This window comes from Osmia lignaria, chromosome 13 (assembly GCF_051020975.1).
Source record: "Osmia lignaria lignaria isolate PbOS001 chromosome 13, iyOsmLign1, whole genome shotgun sequence".
In the NCBI taxonomy this organism is placed as follows: Eukaryota; Metazoa; Arthropoda; class Insecta; order Hymenoptera; family Megachilidae; genus Osmia; species Osmia lignaria.
Window position 1 is genome coordinate 6545744 of NC_135044.1, and position 21151 is coordinate 6566894.

General features: G+C 32.5%; 2 protein-coding genes across 6 annotated transcripts; one reads left to right on the forward strand and one right to left on the reverse strand.

Annotated features, from left to right (window-relative positions):
• Positions 1–270: 270 nt before the first annotated feature.
• Positions 271–21126, forward strand: LOC117602486 (RYamide receptor). 3 transcript variants are annotated; one of them, XR_004580964.2, is made up of 8 exons: positions 271–935; positions 8747–9156; positions 10585–10835; positions 11096–11255; positions 19242–19310; positions 19830–20076; positions 20368–20633; positions 20960–21126. XR_004580964.2 is itself a non-coding variant. In XM_034320580.2 (7 exons), the coding sequence occupies exons 1-7, from the start codon at positions 893–895 to the stop codon at positions 20565–20567; spliced, it is 1380 nt and encodes a 459-aa protein (XP_034176471.1). In that variant the 5' UTR covers positions 271–892; the 3' UTR covers positions 20568–20910. The 3 variants fall into 3 exon arrangements, 2 of the variants coding, with proteins under 2 accessions (XP_034176471.1, XP_034176472.1); XM_034320580.2 differs by lacking the exon at positions 20960–21126 and having other exon boundaries at positions 20368–20910; XM_034320581.2 differs by lacking the exons at positions 271–935; positions 20960–21126 and adding an exon at positions 7263–7784 and having other exon boundaries at positions 20368–20910.
• On the reverse strand, positions 12720–16385 carry LOC117602489 (pancreatic triacylglycerol lipase-like). 3 transcript variants are annotated; one of them, XM_034320593.2, is made up of 8 exons: positions 16233–16385; positions 15292–15490; positions 14907–14970; positions 14656–14795; positions 14210–14452; positions 13775–13975; positions 13378–13537; positions 12720–13074 (listed from the first exon to the last, which is right to left on the reverse strand). In XM_034320593.2, the coding sequence occupies exons 2-8, from the start codon at positions 15344–15346 to the stop codon at positions 12951–12953; spliced, it is 987 nt and encodes a 328-aa protein (XP_034176484.2). In that variant the 5' UTR covers positions 15347–15490; positions 16233–16385; the 3' UTR covers positions 12720–12950. The 3 variants fall into 3 exon arrangements, with proteins under 3 accessions (XP_034176484.2, XP_034176486.2, XP_034176485.2); XM_034320595.2 differs by having other exon boundaries at positions 15292–15400; positions 16233–16378; XM_034320594.2 differs by having other exon boundaries at positions 15292–15508; positions 16233–16324.
• Positions 21127–21151: the final 25 nt, after the last annotated feature.

Here is a 21151-nt window from a genome sequence, read left to right on the forward strand (position 1 = left end):
TTGTAGAATTTTAGTCCTCAAAATTTGACAGTCCTCGAAATTTAAGGGTTCATTACCCCTTCATCGATTTGCATACACTTGTATTTAATTTACTTTAAGGGAAGGTTTCGATTCGTGTGCTACTGTCCAGTATATTTTTTTTTAGTTAAATTCGAAGTTATTTCAAGCAAAAATAAATGAAATATAACGTTTGCAATAGGGGTGCGCAGCAAGGGTGCGCGTATCTGACCCGCTGGTTGTTCCTTCAAGTAAAGTTAGCAGTCTGCCGGTAGCCGCGCTTCGTGAAACTTTATTTCGCGCTACCGTTATAGGTGACAAATTTTTCACGAAAATGTTGTTTACAAGTGAAAGAACTAAATATTATTTTACGTATCCCGTCTAATATAAATTTTTGTAAAAAAAAATATTCTGAGCTATGGGCTTGAAAAAAATTCTCTGGGTCGAGGAAGATCATTATCGATGATCCATGGGAGTTAATTAACTGTTTGATTATATTATGCAATGCATGTTTGATTAGCATGAAATTAACTCGTCTAAAGCGAATCAGTTCTGTATGAATGCTGTCGATCGTTAATTAAATATGTAATGATTATCATGGGTAATGAAGAGGGTATTAGTGTTAATGTTATCGATCCAAGTGCATCAAGGATGATTCAAAACCGACGAAACAAATTAACACGCGTTTATTGTGTAACAAATGGTTTTATAGTTTTAATATAAAAGAAAAATTAGTGTTTTGAAGTATTTAAAGATTTTTGTTGATAGAAGAAGAGGAAAGATTGAGGTGGAGTGAAAACTGGTGGAAAGTTCCTTGAACGATCTTTGATGTGACAGTGTGAGATTTGAGTCTGAAACAAGAAGCAGCTGTTGAGAAATCGGAAAGAAAAAAAATATGTTGGAAGAGGAGAATCCTGCGGGTTCATCGTCACAACAGGGTGAGAAAATTCGCAAACTTTTATACTTCTAGTCAGCTTCTGGCTTAGAAAGTTTTACTCCCTCGTTGAAACTTTAAGACGCGTCAGGTTGCACACCATACATGCACTGGAATAATAAATGGTAAATCTGTTAGATCGATAATTATTTTGTTATTCATTTATTTTCATTTGGAACTTAAGTTCCAGGCTCTTTCTTTTAATTAATTAAAAGTCAGTTGGTTTCTTCAAAGATTTTTCTGTAAATTAAATACCATTCTTTTTCCACCCCATCAGTAACTTTATTAATTAAGTTATTCCTCCAATAGTTATTTGTAAAAATGAATGAAGGAACGATAGTATTTTCTTATGATACTTTAGTATTTAGATGATTACATTCTTATTTCAAATAATTAAAATGAATTAATAAATTTGCTAAAAATTTCTTTTAACCGAAAGTTTGAATATCTTATGCATAAACCATCACATGCCATCTGTAAAACTGATATTTTTAGGAGCAGGTAGAAAAATAAATTCTGGCAAAATTTCTTTGAAGTTGATATAAACTGATCATTAAACATTTACTTTTCTATATTAATGCATGAAATACCACCATCACCACAAATATAATATAATCAAATAACTAAAAAAAGAAGAAGTAAAAGAATTTCCAAGTGGCATTAATATTATAAAACCTTTTCACATCCGCGTACGAGATATCATGCGACACAATGTTATCCATGCAACAGGATGGACAAGATACTTCGCGTATCTGTCCTTCAATGTCTACAACTGAAAATCGTCGCTTTTCATATTATTTTCGCGAGTACAACGTAGCATTGTGTAACATCATATTTCGTTAAAAGAAAAATACAAATATTTGTTTATTATACGGATTCTTATCAGATATATTATTAACAATTTTTTAACTTATTCAGGTGTGGACTGGCCATGGGAAGGTCGGAAAAATTTCCGGTGGACCAGTAGGAATTTGGGGCCTAATTAATTAAAATTAGGACCCAAATTCTACACGGGGGCTCGTCGCATCCACCTCTTAATAAAAGTTTAAGTCCCAGTCTGCTTCTAAAATCAATAGATTTGTGATAAATAAAAGATACAATGTAATAAAAATTTCAATAACATCAGGCAATCTTTTAAAGATAAGTTATTTCAAGGTAATAGAATCGTTTTTGAAATAACAAAAAAGACTATTGCCCTTTAACGATCGTAATAGCAAAACAAGCGTATTGTTACGGGCTTTTTACTGCGAAAAAGTGTAGATTCATCGTTATCATTTATTGACGTGCAGTTAAATAATATTTCGCAAAATCATCGGTTAACGACATCGAAGGCGAGATACAGAGATCTTAGCAAGCGCCTTTCAAATCCTCCTTTTACGAATATCGAGAAACTGTCAAGCGTTCTTCTTGCTCAGTTATTTTTCCCTGCCGGCGAATCGGATGTCCATTCGACGGAAGTTAGTGGCATCTTGAAAGGGGCATATTTAGCAACAGAAAAATAATTGGAAAACTGAAACTACGTATAATACTTAGTTTTATAGTACAACTTACTAGGTCTAATTTTAATCTAATTTTAATCTAATTTTAACATTTCCAAATTTTATCGAGTTATTAAAACACATTTTGACGTATCATTCTGCAGTGACGTTGGTTACCTTTATTCTTAGGATAGTCGTCCATAACTTTTTATTACATAACTAACTCGTGTATCATACTTATGTAATAGGAACATTTTTCGCATTGGACCACGTAATTTGAAACAGAGGAGCATAAGTTGATACGAGATTCAATTTTCAAAAAGGTAATGGATTTCCTCTGATAAACTTGACCCATTGTATTGAGTAATTACAGAAGTTTTGACGTGTCCCCAATAGATGTTATTACTTTTTGTAAGTGGGCCAACATTATTAGAAGTAATAGCTATGGTATTCATTGATGGAACTTGGACCCTCTGGGGTGGACTCAGTTCTTTAGAAATTTTTTAATTTTTAGGATCTGATAGTTTTCAATTTAGAAAATTTAAAATTTGGAAAATCTGGAATCAGAAGAAACATAATTCATCAAAATGAAATAAGAATTCAATTAAACGAAGTTCAAGATTTATTCAATATCTTTCTACATAATCTTCCCTTTTCAATGCAAAATTTTTAGACCCTCGAAAATCCTACAAATGCTTCAGAGAAATTATTTTATCAGTTAGCTTCCATACAACTCGTTACGATTCTTTGAATTTCCAGATCGAACTCGTATCACTTTCCGTTTATTGGAAATTTAACTTTGAAGTCTACTGGACGTAAATTCACTGAAATAGAATAGCCGCGGTATTGTTATCACCTATTCTTTACCCAGAAATTGATTCCATGAAGAAGTATTATTTTTTTCCAAAATTCCCTGAATTTAAGATAATCTTATACTCTTATTACTTTTATTTAATATTCATTTACTGTTTACACGTGGTATGATAAATTTGCAAGGAGGAAACCAATTAACTAAGGATAGAAGCGAGTTAATTCGGTAAACAGAAATGGTATCCAAAAATCGTATAAATTTCGCGATGCTTTCACGAAGAAGTAATTTTCTTGGGTAAATACAGTTCCGCGTTGAAATAATTTTTAGGTAAGTGTCGTGTTCGCAGCTGTAAATGACACTCTACCCCGTAGCTCTAAGCCTGGAGTAAAGTGAAATTGTGCGCTCATGTTTCCCATACTTGTTCAACCAAGACAATTTTACCCTCATTTCATCTACGACCCCTCGTTTTGCGAACTTGCACATTTAATACGATAACATTGTCAATCTATGAGAACAATAGATGAATTTCCGCGATCACTGTGCCTTTACTTAAGCGCAAACTAGCAATGGTTCTATAAACATTTAGTAATCATAATCATTCAATTTAGAATATATGTAAATTTAATTTTTAATTTCTTCTCATTTTCTAAACTGATCCTCAAAATCATTTCTTCTCTCCTCCTACAAATCTCTATTTTTCTATTTAAAGGCCCTTGCAATTTTTTCCAAAATATTTATTCATATAGAATGAAAGATCTATACAAAATTTTTGAAACGACGTAGCATCAATAAACTGTCAAAATATTGAATAAAGTTGAAACACTGAACCCATTCATTGCAATAACGTGTTGCTATACACGATCCTATTTTTTTGGCGAATTGAACAAGGATATAAAAACCATCCTATTCGCTAGATTTAGCCCTAGCTAGCTTCATTCCGGTCTAGAAATTGAAAGGAGTTACGAAGGGTCATCATTTCTGATAGAAAGTAGCCCATGTTCTAAAAGGCAAGGAGTTCGAAGGGTGCTCACAGAGATGAAAGGTTGGAATAAGTACAGTTTCCTATGAAAAGAAAACCTACTTCGAAAAAGATACACGTGATAATAATAATATAACACAGAAAATATTATCTTATCTGATATAGAATCACTAACTTGGAACAAATGTTACACGGAAGTTTTTAAGCTTTTCCCCTCTGTCTATACAGAGTTTTCCCCTATGTTAAGGGGACCTTAATAAATACTATGGTCCATAGCAGCCAAAACGTTAAAAATAAGAAACTATTTATCTGTAATTGAATCTGCACCGTTAAAATGGTGATTTTTTGTTATAACATAATTTCCATTTCTTTTGAAAAACATAAGCTAGAAAGAATGTTCATCTGATAAATGGCCAGGGTTGCGTACGTTGGTCGCGATAAGCGGGTTTGCCAATGGTTTTGTCGTTGTTACTTGTGTACACACTTTGGAGACAAAGATTTTCCGAGGTTAAATTGCGCCAAGAATAATTCTACTGTCTTAGCAGCATTAGCAAATATCGATCGTACCCTCGTCTGTAATTTAGTGGCACGCGATATCTCGAGTGTTATGGTTACGCGTTAATGCCCGTCACGTTGCCGAGGTTTACGCAGTGGATACACGGATAATCTACTGTGTAAAATTTGCAAACTGTCGGTAACACTCGCGAAATCGATCAGAAACTCGCTTCGCATTAGAACGAAGTTAATTAATTTTGTAGGGGAACAAAAGCAGCGAAAGATACATGCGTCTTTCGATCAAATGTCACGGAAGATACTTTGGGTTCCATTCTGGTTCCAGGGTTGATTAAACAAAAATAAAAAGAGATTTTTATTTTCCACACAAAATGTTTAAAATGTTGCTACGGTATAATGAAATTCACTATACAAAGAGAAATTATTTAGCAATGTAAACAAGGGTCGTTTGGTGCATTTCACAAAAATAGTGCACCTGTCCCCTATGAGTGTGACACGCAAAGATATTCTCAAACTACGTGCTGCACTTTGTAGAGACGTTGTAGTTTGAAAAGACAAAGGGACAATTTCTCCCATCCGGGCTTCTTTAACTATGCAGGCCCTGTCAGGTTTCTTTTTATTTTTTTATCTACTCGCCTCCATTGACATGCTGCGAAATGGAGAAAAAAAATATTCGAATTCCAGGGTGGCAAAGTAAAAACGTCAGTTGAAAGCGAATAGAATTGAAACAATGTTCAGACACGTGTTAATTTTCACGTTTTTCCATTTCAGCAACCTGATGCAATTCTATTGTTTGCTGCGATCGACGCGACGGTCGAGCATTTTGTATTAGGAATATTAATAAGTCATTCATGCAGAAATTTTAAGAAGGTTTTAAGCTTCAAATTGACGTGCCATAAGTGCCATTTTGAAATAATTTTATGTCATGAATTCATGTCAGACTTTCCACGTTTCCACCTTTCCACTGTAAATTTTCGGTTTAACACGAACGATAAAGTTATATTTTGTGGCGATTTTGAAAATCTAAGGCACGAGAGAGACGCGACAATGAGTCCAACGAGATGTAAATTCATTTAATAGTCTAATACGACCGCTGTAAATATCTCTTTCCCGACACCGATAAACGGCACGCGAACTAGTTACGAATGGAAATTAAATTTATCTTCAAAGTTTAAACGCTCCTGTTTAATTTGTGCGCGTTAAATCACTTTAAGCAACAATTTCCGAATTTAACGCGACGGAAATCGATATTGGGGATGAAAAAAGAAAAGCGTGGGTATTATGTCGGGAAAATTAATCCTTGAACAAACGATCGTCAAACATCGACCATCAGCAACAATCTAAATATTTGTTAGCTAACTTTTATATACGTCAATCAAACGTATGTCCCTTTTATATTGCAACAATCAGCGCGCGAATGTGTACGTAATTTTAAATTGAAAAGAAATTGGGAAAATAAACAAATGACAATTGGAAACTGAATTAGCACTCTAAAAATGTTTTTTTGTATCGATAAAAATCAGTTACATTTTGATAGCAGCGCTGTAATTTAAAATAAAAAATCTGCAGTTCTATCTTTTCATTAAAAAATTTTTACCAAAATTATAATATTGACAACAACGCAACAGTTTCACAGAAGGAATTTAATTTACGAAAACTGAATCCTCGTGCAATTCGCAGGTGGAAATTGAGAAAAGTTTCTTGTGTTACGTTCCGAACAGAAATTTTTACACATTCGCCTTGTGTGCCCCCCCCCCCCCCCCCCCCCCCATCATCGAATTGTCCTCCGTATCAGCGGGCGCATTGGTTAACGTTACCATCATTGAATTATCCTTAGTATGCGCTGGATCCGGTGTCTTACCGCTTCCTCGGAAATGGTCCCCCTCATTTTGAGACTGCGCTTACCAGCGATTGTCTAGGCGAAAGCCGTGCTGTTTCCCCCCCCTCTGCTGTCCTCTTTTGATGGGCCTGCTCCCATCATCTTGATCCGTCGTACCCTCGACCTTAGTTGGAGGTGCGAACGGAAACCATGAACATCGATAGCTTGCCTTGCATTCCGGACCTCCCCGGATTGAACGCAAAAACGATCTTTGAAATTTCGAGATAGTCTATCTCTTCCAGACATAATTCCGATTATTAGCGTAACAAATTCCTTCCTCGAAATCAGCGTGGTCCCACGGCTCAAAATCACGTGTCGTTCTTGGTACTGAATATCGCTGGATGTAAACCCGAAACATCATTCGTGTGGTCCGATAATCCTGACCACTCTAGAACGTTCCTTATCGGCTCCGCGAAGATGATCAAAATTATAATAATCCGAATTTTCTACTAAATTCACTAAACACTGTAATATTGTATTTCCGCCACGCCGGTTAGTCCAAGTTGCGAATTTAAATTTTCATTTAACATTCGTTTAAATTCAGTAATCTGTAATGGTTTTGAAAAGCATATTTCCTTCCTATAACGTTCAGATCAAAGCAATTTTGTAAAATTTATTATATTTTAATGAATAACGAAGTCTTTAGTATGACAGGAAGAGTAAAGGAATATACGTGAATTAGAAAGAGAAAGATTAAAACAGAAAGAGGAACGCACATATCCCTGCTGCACCACCGATAAGCGAATCCCGCCTCCTTACGCATTGACACCGCCGCCTAATTCGTTAGGCGCACAATAACGCAATGTAAACAATTTCGGACGAGGCCCGCTCTGGTCTTCTCCGAGAGGTGCAGTTTGCGACACTTTTCGACGTACAATCGCGAGCAGCGTGTCGGCGGGTCCGCGAAGTGGTTCAGAGTTTTGTTCCAAATTGTTCGAAAGTAGCAAATAGGGCAAAAGACTCTATCTTCGTGTATCCATTTTACTTTCTTTTATTTTGATTATTATTTTATAAGTACATACAATTACATAGTTTAGTTTAATAGACTTCACAATAGTTCGCGCGTTCAAAATTGTGTATCGGTGCAACAGTTCGGGGTGTGTGTTCCACTCTCCTTCCTCCAATAACCAGACAACAGGAAAATAGCAGCAACAGAATTTGGATCATTATACGGAATGTTTCCACATAATCCGGTGAGTCGTTTCCATTACTCTTCCGGTCGTTTCATGAATATATTGCCAAGGAATTTCCAATAATCAAAATTGACTACGTCAATTTTGATTGTAAGAGTCTTCTTCAACTGGAGATTCCTAATTCCAAATTGTATTTAATCACATGTATTTGTCTATTTCCGGCCAATAATTGTGTGTCTCGAATCTAAATTGTACGCGAGCTAAATCTGCGTTTTCTTATATTTAATCGCATTATTATATTTCATTATATTTTATATTTTACGATCGTAACACTTGATATTGGGGCGTTAAAGTTTCTAAAGATGTTGCATATTCGTAATCGGCAACTCTGGACTTAAATTAGTTGAAAACGCGGTTAAACTCCGTCAGTGTTGGCGGCATATGCTGAAATTGTAATCCTAATCCTTTGGCAAGTACATTTGGATTTATAGTATCTATGTCGGTCATTAATAAATCTCTTCGGTGCTTCTACTCTTCGACAGAGATTAATGAAGTTTCGATGAAGAGCTTGATACTTGCCAATAGTTGAACAATTAAAATAACGAACAAGGTAACCGCAAAATCAACGCAAAAATGAAAAACATATCATTATAGTAAAACAATTATAAAATGACAGATGCGTAATGTGTTTCGTTCAGGAGATACAAAAATAACGTTGAAAATCGCAATTAACTTTAACTGTATTTGCCTCTTTCGCAAAGCAAATTTGTTCGATTTCATGGACGAATAAACATTCATGTAGAGCTGGGATTACTAGCGAAAAGCTTCTAATGAGTTAAATCGCTAAATAAAAGGATTAAAGATTGTGATGTGTAAAAGAATACCGAATTAACGTCTCAATTTGAAACACCATTGTGTACAACCAGTCCATGTTAACTTGTATATGATTTTCCAACATGTTGGAAAATTTCTTTCGATACCATTTAATTTTCTCTAATAACATTTTTTTCTTCTGCTTTCAGATCAGAATATTCTACAGATGCGTGTTGCCATGAAGAACCATCAAGGAAATTATACGTTGATGAACCTGCAGGATATGGAATCGTTGAACATCACGAATCTATTGGACGTGATTGGTTGTGACCATTTCTTGGGCACATACAGCATCCTCTCGACTGATTGGTTCAAAGGGATCATTTATTTCTTCTACAGTACTGTTTTCGTGGTCGCGTTAACCGGAAACGGTCTAGTTTGCTACGTTGTGCACAGCAGCCCTCGAATGAAAACTGTAACAAACTTCTTCATTGTGAACCTTGCCTTTGGGGACATCCTCATGGCTCTGTTCTGCGTACCACCCAGCTTCATCAGTATTTTGATACTACAGTATTGGCCGTTTGGACAGGAACTTTGTCCCACTGTGAATTATTTGCAGGTACGTTTAATGAATTCATACGTAAAATAATTTCAAGAAAAATAGGTCAAGTTTTTAATTCTGCTACGGACTTTGAACACAAATTTTATATATTGAATATTAAAAGTTTATTTTCCGGATTTATATGTATATAATAACACGTTGGTTTCTAGTTAGAGAAATATCTAATTAGCAAAATTAGTATTAAAATTACGACCTAGTTAAATTCCTAATTAGGAGAATTACTAATTATTAATATCTGGTAGTTTAGTGTAATTTCTAATTGGTGCTACCTATTAATAAATTATTAAAAGTATGTTATTAAAAATTTAATAATTTAATAAAAATGTAAATTCTGCATCATATTCCAAGCAATTCGTTTGAAATGAAAAAACACAAAAGTAGAAAAACCATGTTCAACCAGTTGCATTGAAATTTGGACAGTGCGCATGGGATCAAAGCGTATTAAAGCGAAACTTTTTGAAAGTTCGTATCATCTGTTTCTGATAAAACAGCCGATTTAATACATTCGGAAGCCGCGTACAACGATACAATTAATTGAAAGATACATGCAACTGATCAGTTTGGAACGGCTTGTTGAAACGATGCATTTCGATTCCACGTTTCATTTCGAATTCAGTTTAGGTACATACAGAATCCCATCGCTGCTGTTCCAAATTCCACTCGCTTCTGGGCATTATCCACCAGTTTACCAGTGAATACGTATAACCCTGTTTCCATAACACCAGCTGAAATTTCCTTGAAATATAAATTCTGCTTCAACAGCTTGTCAGTCAGACCCTCCAGCTTAATTAAGAATGTCAACCGTGTAATATTACTTAATTCTGACTTAATTCTATTCTACTTATCAAGGGCGGACTGGCTATCGGGAGTTGGAGAAAATTCCCAGTGTACTGAAAAGGATTTGAGGCCTAATTAATTAAAATTAGTAAAATTACTAATTACATTTACGCAATTCTTATTCTAATTAGCCTGTATTTTACAAAAAGGTCCCTTGTGTCACTAACTCCCCGGAATAAATTTAAGTCTCAGTCCGCCCCTATTATTTATCCATAATTTTATGTGATAAGAATATTTTATATTTAATTGCATTATGGAAATGTCTTCTCGCTTTAATACCTTGCTAAAGACGATGTATACACACTCTAAAAGCCTTTCAATCATAAAATTGATTATTAAATCCGGGAAACAGCTCCGAGTACCTTTAATTGATATGTAAAGTCAATATACTCAGTGAGTGAAACATTGGTGATTCGCAATAAATATTAATGAAAATTGATTGACATTTATACTGTTAACTTTGATTTATTTTAAATATTTCAATAAATCTGCAACTATTTTTATATACATTCACCCTACCAAAACTAGATTGTGGATGAAAAAGTACATGTATGAAGGGTGTTCAATGTATCTAACACTTTTTTTCAGGCAGTCTCTGTTTTAGTGAGTGCATATACTCTGGTCGCAATCAGCATAGATCGTTACATAGCTATCATGTGGCCCTTGAGGCCAAGGTTGAGCAAACGACAGGCTCAGCTCTTGATTCTTGGTGTTTGGATTCTTGCTATGGTGATATCATTTCCGATTGCTGTGGTTTCAAAACTCTCCCAACCTTCGTTACAGTATGAAAGGTGTAATCAGTACATCTGCCAGGAAGAGTGGCCATCGATGGAAAACAGGTAAATTATTAATTAATTTTCTATAGAAAAATTAGATACCCAATTCTAATGTACTCAATTGCTAAAAAAAAATCCTAGGGCAAGGGATTAAATAGTTAGTTTTGTTTGATGGTAGTTTATCATGAAATTTATACTTGAAGGGTTATTATAGTTTAGAGTCCAGAGTCTAAACTCCAGAGCTTAGGGAATCAAGTTGTATGGAAGGACGATTACTCCATACAACATTGTAAGTCATTTGGTCATGTGCTTCTATGTTACAGATATTATTACTCTATCGCGTTATTAGTTCTCCAGTACGTGATACCAATAATGGTTCTAGTGTTCACATATACCAGTATCGCTGTTATGGTATGGGGCAAAAGACCGCCCGGGGAAGCTGAAAATGTCAGAGATCAGAGAATGGCTCGATCAAAGAGAAAGGTGAGTTATTATACATTATATGGTGAAGTTTGCAAAATGGCATAATGGTAATATAACTATAACCAAACCTTTTTGAGGACATTTTTTAAATGAAAGAAAGCATGGGTTTCCATTTTCAAAATTTTAAATATAAAATTCGAAGTAAATTAAATAGAAGATTTAATTTATTTTAATGAAAGAAATATGTCATTTTCAAATCGTACATCGTCTTAAGAAAATAGAAAGTAATGTAGAGGCACAGCAACAAAATTTATTTCTTCGGACTTCTTTATGGCTTATTTTAGTCCACCAGATGTTCCTGCTGAATTCTGGAAGCATGATAACAGTTTTCATTATAAATAGAGGTAAAAAATTCGCTAAGAGTACCAATTACTCAAGTCTGTATATAAAAGTTTTTTACATAATTCATAACGAAAGTAAAAAATGTGTACATTTATCTTCATGTCATCTCACTGCAGTGTTTTAGACCTTTAAATCGTAAAGAGAAAAAGTAGATGATAAATATTATAGCAGGATAGAATGTTAACTCTTTCGCTACGAACGACAATTATTGCAATGCTTGTCTGTAGCGAAAGGATTAATAACATTTGAGGAACTCACCCAGAAATGAATAATCGTGCCAATGATAATATCAGGATAAATTTATCATAAAAGTGGCTAAAGTAGAAGAATTTTCCTCTATTTGTACGGTATTGCTAACTCGGTTTCGTGAGAAACGGTAGAAAAACCATCCATAAAGGAAACATTATGAGAACTCTTTTAAAAACACTTCTCGAATGTATTCTGATTAAATCAGAAGCGAGTGCAGAGAAAAGTTGCACTTAAGTCAAACGCATACATATAACAAGGAAGCGATGATAAAATGGTACTTTGTGAAATTGACCCAGAAGATACAACGTCTGCAGCAAATCTTGTTTTTATTCGACGCTTTTTTTCCATTGAAAAGAAACGTATCCTCGGTTATGATCTTTAGAAGCTACTTCATGCTAGCATACTTCATATTTCTATTAAATATAAATTAATTAACGGCAGTGTGGATCTAAAATTGTAAAATCTTGGCACTGGAACATTTTTACTGGTAACTGATTTCACGTTGTATAATTCTCAATATATATGGTGACTACATAGATCTAGGATACATTGCAACGAGGAGCAATGAATATCCGGCAAATAAGAGAAAGAAGAAGGCACGTTCAATCGACTTTATCCAGTAATACAGTACCCCATCCCATTTCCTTGCCGAGATAAATGACTGAATGTGCTCGTAATACAACCAAGGGATATCCCACGCCGTTTCATTTGGCAATTTGGGGAACAGTTACCGGGAAATATTTGCAGGAAGTAAAATTTTAGCGACCACCATGGTCACTCGTAACAAGGATTAGAAATTATATAACATACTTATAAAGGAAGAAATGAAGAAAGAAAGCTATTTATCGAAAAAACTTTATGAGTCCATGAATTATTTGAGACAGGGATAAATGTTACGAATAATGGGTTATGGGATATAGTTATAGGAAAAAAATGACCAATATGTAGGTGATATATGATAGCAGTTAAACATCAATAGTATTCTTCCACCCTTGTTCATTAAATGAGAAAGAAGCATTGCTTGTTGGACGATATAATACATGGTATAATTACATACAATTTTTTGGATAATTTCTTAAACAAATTAGGATGATATATGTATCATTATAGAAGTGAGTTAATCAAGTTTGAAATCGAATATTTCGTTGTTGTGCTGTTGCCTATTGCGCCGTCGAGCCCTAGACCAAAAGGCTCTGTTGAATTTGTTACAAGGTAGAACTTCCCATTGCTAAAAATATAAAATAATCATTTATTAATTTATACTGAAAGAGGCAATATTGGTGTTATCCCCTTTTAAATTGAAAATATACAAAGAAGAAATGGACAAAAGCACCTTGACAATTCATTTAATTTAAAATGAGAAATCGAAATCTGTCCTTTTGAAATATTGTAAATTAATTATTAATAAGAAATCTTTTGATCTTTCCTTCAAGTTGAAGAATGAATTATTTTACTTTCTTCATTTCTTATTGCCCAGCTGTTACCATACTTTTGTCTCAAACTAGTAAATTGAAAAATAAATTATACTAACGCTGAAGTTGGAGTGTCATAGCCCATAATAACTTTTTCATTTGAATTGCATTGTGCAGTAGCGAATTTCAAAATGTTCGAACACTTCTCAGCCACAAAGGCATGTCTGTTTTTCATTGATTCTACGTAGAACAGATACGATCTGTGATGGCTACATAACTCTGTAATCGATAATAATGAAATTTTAGTAAATAATGAATTTTAGTAATAATAATAAAAATTAGTAAAAAGAAGAAAAAGATACAAGATTATTAATTGCAATAACAATAATTGCAAATTTCTTTAAAAAATTATTGAACAGAAAATATTTGAATGCAGGGGATGAATGCAGGGGAGCAAATGATGCAAAAAAAGGAAAAGGAATTTAAATTGTTTGTAAATAAATAAATAATTCAAACCATCTTGGCCCTTTAACAATTCCGATACTGTACATCCCGGCTGTGGTCCACTGCCACGATTAGGGAAGAAGTCTACAGTACCAGTTGCTAAAGCTAAACCGAGAACACCAGCATCTGTATGTATGATATCAACAAAGTCAGCATCAGAAGCACTTAAATGTGGGTTGGATGCGTAGAACAAGGGGCCAGCAGGATCTAAACCTGTAAAATTATTCAATTAATATGTAGGATGTTCGGTGACGGATGGGTGTCCTATGAGGGGGTGGTAGCTGGGGTTATTTAGAATAACTTTCTCCTTTATTTAAATAATAATTAGCCAAACTTTTAATACAATTCTCTTTTCAAAACTAATTTCTAAAGACATAATTTTATGTCAAATTAGTACCCCAAAATACCAAACATTTGTTACTAAAATTCAAAGATTCATAAAATTACCTGTTATTCTGGAAAGACTTTCATTTACATTGCGACCAATATATCCAGCAACTTGAGCGCCCAATGAGTGACCAATAATATGTATCTTTTTGCCATCCACACCAGCTTCTACTATTTGATCTATAACTTTAGCTATTTCTTTACCAAGAGCTTCAATTTTCTCTACGGAGAACAGGTAAAATAATCCGGCAATTTTTCTGTAGTCTAGTGCCAGTGTGTTCACATTTGTGAAATTTAAAAGACCTGCAAAAAATTGATTAATGAAATTAAAAAAAGAACATTTGCGTTCTCGATAAATTAAAAAGTGGAATTAATTCTTCTTTGAAAGGGAGATAAATTTAAAATTAAATTGTATATGGAGTCATTAATGATCTAGCTCTATCATTCAAGGGTTGAAGTAATTCAGAATAAAATAATAATTTCTCTGAATTTAATTAATGACTTACCACCTGTTACAGGCAGTGTACTGTGTCCATCAACATTTTCAGAATGACCATGTATGTACAATGTTACCAGTTCACTTTTATTAAATAAAGGTACCAAATCAACTGTTTCGTTTAAGCTTACATCCTTATATGTACCATTTCTGGAAACAGAAAATTTTTAATTACAAATATCATTAACTTATTGATTCTCTAATAATTATTTTATGAATCATTTTATATAATGCACTAATTACACGCAAAAAATTAATTACCTCTTATAGAAACGTACGAAAACGCTGTCCAAATAATCAGTTTCATTATCTGCGGCATCTACAACTAATGGTAAAAACAGATTAATAATCGTCATCATAAAAAGTAAATTTTGAAATAAATTTTGAAATAAATTTTGAAATAAATTTTGAAATAAATTTTGAATAAAGAAGACCTTCGCGTTTCCTTTTAAGTAAAATGATTTCTTTATCTTTTATTACTTCAATACTTTTTATCCAACAAAATAACATTTATTTGAAATGCTGTTTATTTTTTGTCTTATTTTGCACAGTTAAGATTGTGTGGCAGAAAGAATTATTAGATACCCCGAATGCTAATGTTTATTTATTTTTCAAGAAGTAAACCATCTATATTTCTGTAACTTACCTGTTAATAAACAAATTGCTAATAGCAGGAAAATGAAGGAACAATAATTGGCCATGTTTATGGTAGAATTGGGTCTTCAAAATACTGCGTTGTAGTTGCTCTGCTGACACTTTTATAGAAGAACTTGATAATTTATGCAAAACATTCGTGAACTTTTACGCTATCGGTTGTAAATTACTACTTCCACGTTTGTAGGTATCTAAATTGTAACCAAATACTGTGATACAGGGTTATCATAATGTAGAAAACCTATTATTAAGCTAAAACAATATAGTATTAACAGTATCTACTCTCATTTATTCCTTTTAGCTTCATATTTCTCTGACTTATGTAACACAACTGAACATAAATACTTGGCAATTTGAAGTACTCAAAATTTAAATTTGACGTCACGTAAATTTAACTGTCACGTAATATTAATTATCAAAAATAATAGTTACATTTTTAATAACAATATTATTTTATATTATTGAATTCTATTATTTAATATCAGTTTTAATATTAATATTATTATTAAGCCATATAAAAAATATGTTATATAACAAAGTTATAAAGTTTGTTAGAAAGAAAAAATATTTTGCTTGCTTTATTTACAGGATACATATGTTCAAAATTAACAGTTGTACCTTTTTAAAAGCTATTACATTATTCTATTGTAAAAAGAACTATTTAGTTTGATACATTTGCATATTCACTATTAATAGCCTATTAATTCAAGAGCGAATGACTCATCGTAATTGTCTCAACCTTTAGGTTTAGATATACATATAATAGAAAGCTGTGTTTTACTATTTTAAGTAGCAATTTTGAACATATGTTAACAAACAGAAAACTTCATTGTTGTTGTAACTGTATAATAGTAGTTATAATTTGTTTGAATTACTATGTTCAAATCAGTATAAAAATTAATTAAGCAATTTTTATACAATTTTTTAGCTTACCAATAGCGATGCTACCTTAGCGTCCAAATACGTGGCACACGTAAAACTGCAACAAACTGACGACCCGGAATAAATAAGAAGGAGATGTTATCTCTGTTAATAAGCATAAGCAATTAAGTTAAAATGAATGTGTTGTATTTGCTCCGTATCATTGATTATTAGTGTGATTCAGTTTGCGAATTCATAATAACAATAACAAATGCAGTATACCTGCAAAATATCACCTGAAAATATTATAACTAATCAAAGGCGACTCCATTAATCTTATGTCAATTCTTATAACCATTACGTCAATTTATGTTCGATGAAAATTTATAAAAAGGAATCTCGCTAATAAACGCTGTGCGTGTTTTCGTGATATAAGCAAGACAATATATCAATTAAAATTATCGCCTGTCCGATGGAACGACTTCTCTCAGTTCTTGTTGAAAGGGTGGCCTATAATTCCTTTCAGGACACGTACACGTGAATTTTCCAATATCTTTACTCAACAAATTTCTTCACCCTATCTCAGATTATATTCCTGATATTATAGAACACGAACTATTCCAATTTCGTAGCTTTGTAACTTTCCAAGTTTCTAAAGAGGTGTTCATTTCGTCAATATTTTACGTCCACGTATATGTACGTCGTCAAAAATTAAGAATTGATAACAGAAATATAGACTTGAATATTAGATTATTAATTGCAATTTAATTCTGTGCCTTTTCTTTTTTTTTTTTATATCGAAGATTTAATTTTAAAAGCCACGATAACTCCAATTACTTAATTTAATTAATTCAATCTTATCTGAGGTCATTAAATTTCCATTAACTTTGTTCATTCTATTTTTTCTTGTTACCAGCTCATTATTCAATATAAATAAATAGAGGATGGATTAAAGCACATTTTATACAACACTTTGTTTTCTCATCGATTAAACGGGAAATGGAATCAAATTTTTCTAAGTTTACGAGGAAATCGAATGATCGGATGGACATGGAACTTATGACATGGAGTACCATAAAAAAGACGTGCAGCATAAAACACCATTGGAACGTATAAAATTTTTTAATATGCCACCGTGTATCGGAGGTAGGATGATAAACAAGTGAAAGGTTTTAAGATAAAGTTTTCAACGAGCTCGTAAAACTGTCGTAAAAGAAAATTCTGGTTAAGGTACGATTACAGATCACCTTCTAGAGTTATCTACAAGGTAGTTTGCCAGAAAGAGATACATGTTTATCACACTTTTCTACATTATGCTGCTAATGCATAGCTTTTTTAAATAATATTTCTTTTATTTTCTATCATTTTAAAGGTGTAACTTAGCCCAATTTTATGGGGCACCCTGTATAACATCCCTTTGTTAAGGAACTACATACGTCTGGAAATCGATATTCACCTATGACAGCAACGATATCTACAAATATGGAAATTACAATATATAGGAGGAACTAAGGGAAAAGCATGTAGTGTTGATATTGCATCAAAAGAAAACTTCATACATTGATTGTACTTTTAGTATGATATATTAAAGTTTTTTAATATAGCAGCAATAAAAGGTAGTATAGAATAAAAAAAAAGAGAAGAAGAATAAATGAATACATCATCAAAGAAGATATTGCAATTCAAATTAAATAAAAAGTAGATGATGCTTAAGTATCAATACTGAACTGATCAGTTTTCAAAGTCATTTTCACGGCAATTAACTTAATAACGCTAGTACCTATTAAGTTAATGTTTCGAAAGATCTGAATGAGTCGAGCAATTAGAATCCTTTTAAGGTTTTCCATGGATCGGTTCAGTAAATGATTATTAAATGATTGAAAAACGATATGTCATAACATCATCTTTATCCTTGATACTCGAATGGTTCAAGGGAATCATTGCGAAGAATAGTTCACTAATTGCTTTAAATTCTCATAATTAATATTTTCTTTGAAAATAATGTGAAGTACAAGACAAATATTTTAATGAAAGACTTTTATATAGGTATTTAAAAAACGGGGATAATTTGGAATTTATGAAATGAGAATGAAGGAGGGTCTGAAATTAAATTAAATTTATTTCTCTCTCAGTGACCCGATGTCCAAGGGGTTAAAAAATCACCTTCTCATAAGGATCGATTATTTCTTTTATGACTAAGAGCAGTTCTAAAGTTTGTATTTATAATCGTGATGAGAAGTGAGATTAAAGCCATGAAATTTATTACAGTTGATTTTTACAGAATGGATTGCATTAGCGGGAACGTTTGTTTCTATCAAAATTAATCCTTAGACAACGAAAAAGAGTGGATATAAGAAATGAAGACAATATGAACTCGGTAAATTGGACCAGAGAAAAACGAAATACTTCTTGAGTTAAAATCTAGCTATTATGTTTTGACAATTAAAGCTTTGAAGTATTAAAGATGGAATAAAGTGTAACAATTAAGCAATTAAGAAAGAGAACGATCTTATTTGTTTTTAGTCTCCAAAATAATTAAGTTCATTTACAAACACGAATATATTAAACCTTAATATGTAGTTATAAATCTCCTCGTGGGAACGATGTTGTTATCCACAATAATGTAGGATGCATATAGTGAAATAAGCTAGCAGCAACCAGACCGCAAAATATTAACCATAATAACCTACATATGAGTTTTCCCTTATAAAAAAAAAAGAAATATAGAATTGCCATTTTAACTTACGTGCTGGCCATATTTCGGTCAGTTGCACGTTTCTCTCGTATTTTTTTTTCAGCCTCATATTTTCAGTGGCTATTACGTAGACAAGAAATATGATCATGAAAATACTAAGATAAAAATTGAAAAATTAATTGGAAATTATACTACAATGATATTATTCTGAAATTTAATTGTTACGTAAAATAAACTTATCATAAGCGATACTTAAGTAGTTACAATATCATAAATAATTAATATTCGACATCTTGATTTTAATTATCTATCACTGAAACCAATGAACGTATAATTAATTATAGATCAAATTTCATTCTAACCTGTTGATATTTTGTTTGTTTCAGATGGTGAAGATGATGGTGACTGTCGTGATAGTATTTACTATCTGTTGGCTCCCATTCAACATATTGATGGTAAGTGGCCCATTTCGTAAAATAAATATTTCAATTTGTATTCTCGAAATAGATATGACAATCCAATGAATTAGATCTAATTTACCAATCAGGAAAACCAATTTTACGATAATTTTCGTCATCAAAATTTCTACCCCTTCTATTACCAGTCGTGTCATTTTCTTATTCTAATTCTCTATTTATCTTTAATTTTGTACTATTTATGAAGAGCACAAGGAGAACAACAGTAAATAGTAGGTCAAAGAGAAAATTACACGTTGATGTCTTTGAAGGAGAAACGACACCCTCAAATTTTCTATAATGCTGTTAAGAACAAGGATGAAATTGTATCTAACTAAAGTTCTACTTAAAAATTCAGTAGCAAAAGTAATTAGAAATTTTTAACAAATCTTTCATTAATTACTGATTCCATTCATTAATTCACTGATTCAATATTTATAATATTCAAATGTTTGCTTCTTTTATTTTTATTTGAAAAATCATGTTAATTCATCAGAATTCAATCGTCTTTACTTTCAGTTAATAATGGATAACAATGAAGCTCTAAGCAATTGGGCTGGACTTCCTCTTGTATGGATGGCCCTTCATTGGTTGGCGATGTCACACTCCTGTTACAATCCAGTAATTTATTGCTGGATGAACGCCAGGTTTCGTAGTGGCTTTATAATTGCGATCGGTCGTTTACCTGGAGCTCATCGGATTTTTCGTACAAATACACAATATAATAACAATTACAATGCTAGTACAATTGGTATTCCCCTAACAGGTACATATGTATATAAAACATATAGCACTATATCAACCCTTTCAAAATTTATTAATAACATACATTACGTTAGGATTGGATTTTTCTTTTATATACCACATTGATTCAAACTTGATTCAAAAATTAAAATTTCCTCTAAATAAAATTAAATAACATTTAATCATAAGGGAAAAGGGTAATGTTAACCAAAGAAAATGCAATGGTACTAAATTTCTTATTCATAATTTTTATTTTCTATAGATACAAAAGGTAAGTTATTGTTTTAAGGAGTTAATATTAATCATATTTCAGGTCCGGATGGTTCGGGTCATTCTGTTCTCCGTCGTATGAATACATGCACGACCTATATCAGCGTTCGTCGTAAAACAAACGGAAGCCATACTGCACCAGCAAGAAGTGCCAGTTTCCGGAATGATTCCTTCCGACCATCCACTCAACCATTGCAACGACAGTTTACTTATCTCGAGTCCCATTCAGAAGAGCAACTCTGAAGGACCTTTGAAATTACAATGAATGTGATTACGCGTCGAATAAGTGTAATTAATTAAAAAAAAAAGGTAATGTGTAAAGTGAAAGAATATGTGAGAATTGGGTGTATGGGAACTTAAAACAATTTATAATTAAAAATACAACGATATCATTCATGAAAGCTTCTGAAAATTAAAGGATTAAGCTTCCATTTGAGAAATAAATGTGATTTTATCATTTTTGTATTTATTGGCTTCTGAATGATGGAACGAAATATTGTTTAATAAATATGAATATGTATATTTATTTATTAAATAATGATTGTTCCTAAAATGTAAAAAGAATTAAAAAATACTGTACAAATATTTACTTCTATTTTGATTGTTTTTAAAGTAATTTATTTTCAAATTACCAGCTTTCACTCAATCATCCTGTCGGAAAGATCACTTCCAGTAAAAAGTGTCCCCAAATGCAAGAAAAATCAGCGCTTTTTTTTCTAACAAGTAAGTGACGTTTATCCTTTTTCTTTTGCAAAAAGAGTAGCCTATTATTTATTATACCGCCATAGAATAAACTTCGAAGGGTAAATAAGTTCATACATAAAATT

What these genes read in the sequence shown, in the direction of transcription:
- LOC117602489 (XM_034320593.2), bottom strand. Translation starts at nt 15,346, where the DNA reads ATGGCCAATTATTGTTCCTTCATTTTCCTGCTATTAGCAATTTGTTTA. An exon ending in TACACTGCCTGTAACAGGTG is followed by an intron (nt 14,453 to 14,655) that starts GTAAGTCATTAA and finishes AATTTTTTGCAG; the next exon opens with GTCTTTTAAATTTCACAAAT. An exon ending in TATGACACTCCAACTTCAGC is followed by an intron (nt 13,075 to 13,377) that starts GTTAGTATAATT and finishes TTATATTTTTAG; the next exon opens with CAATGGGAAGTTCTACCTTG.
- LOC117602486 (XM_034320580.2), top strand. Translation starts at nt 893, where the DNA reads ATGTTGGAAGAGGAGAATCCTGCGGGTTCATCGTCACAACAGG. An exon ending in CCACTGTGAATTATTTGCAG is followed by an intron (nt 9,157 to 10,584) that starts GTACGTTTAATG and finishes ACTTTTTTTCAG; the next exon opens with GCAGTCTCTGTTTTAGTGAG. An exon ending in AATTGGTATTCCCCTAACAG is followed by an intron (nt 20,077 to 20,367) that starts GTACATATGTAT and finishes ATCATATTTCAG; the next exon opens with GTCCGGATGGTTCGGGTCAT.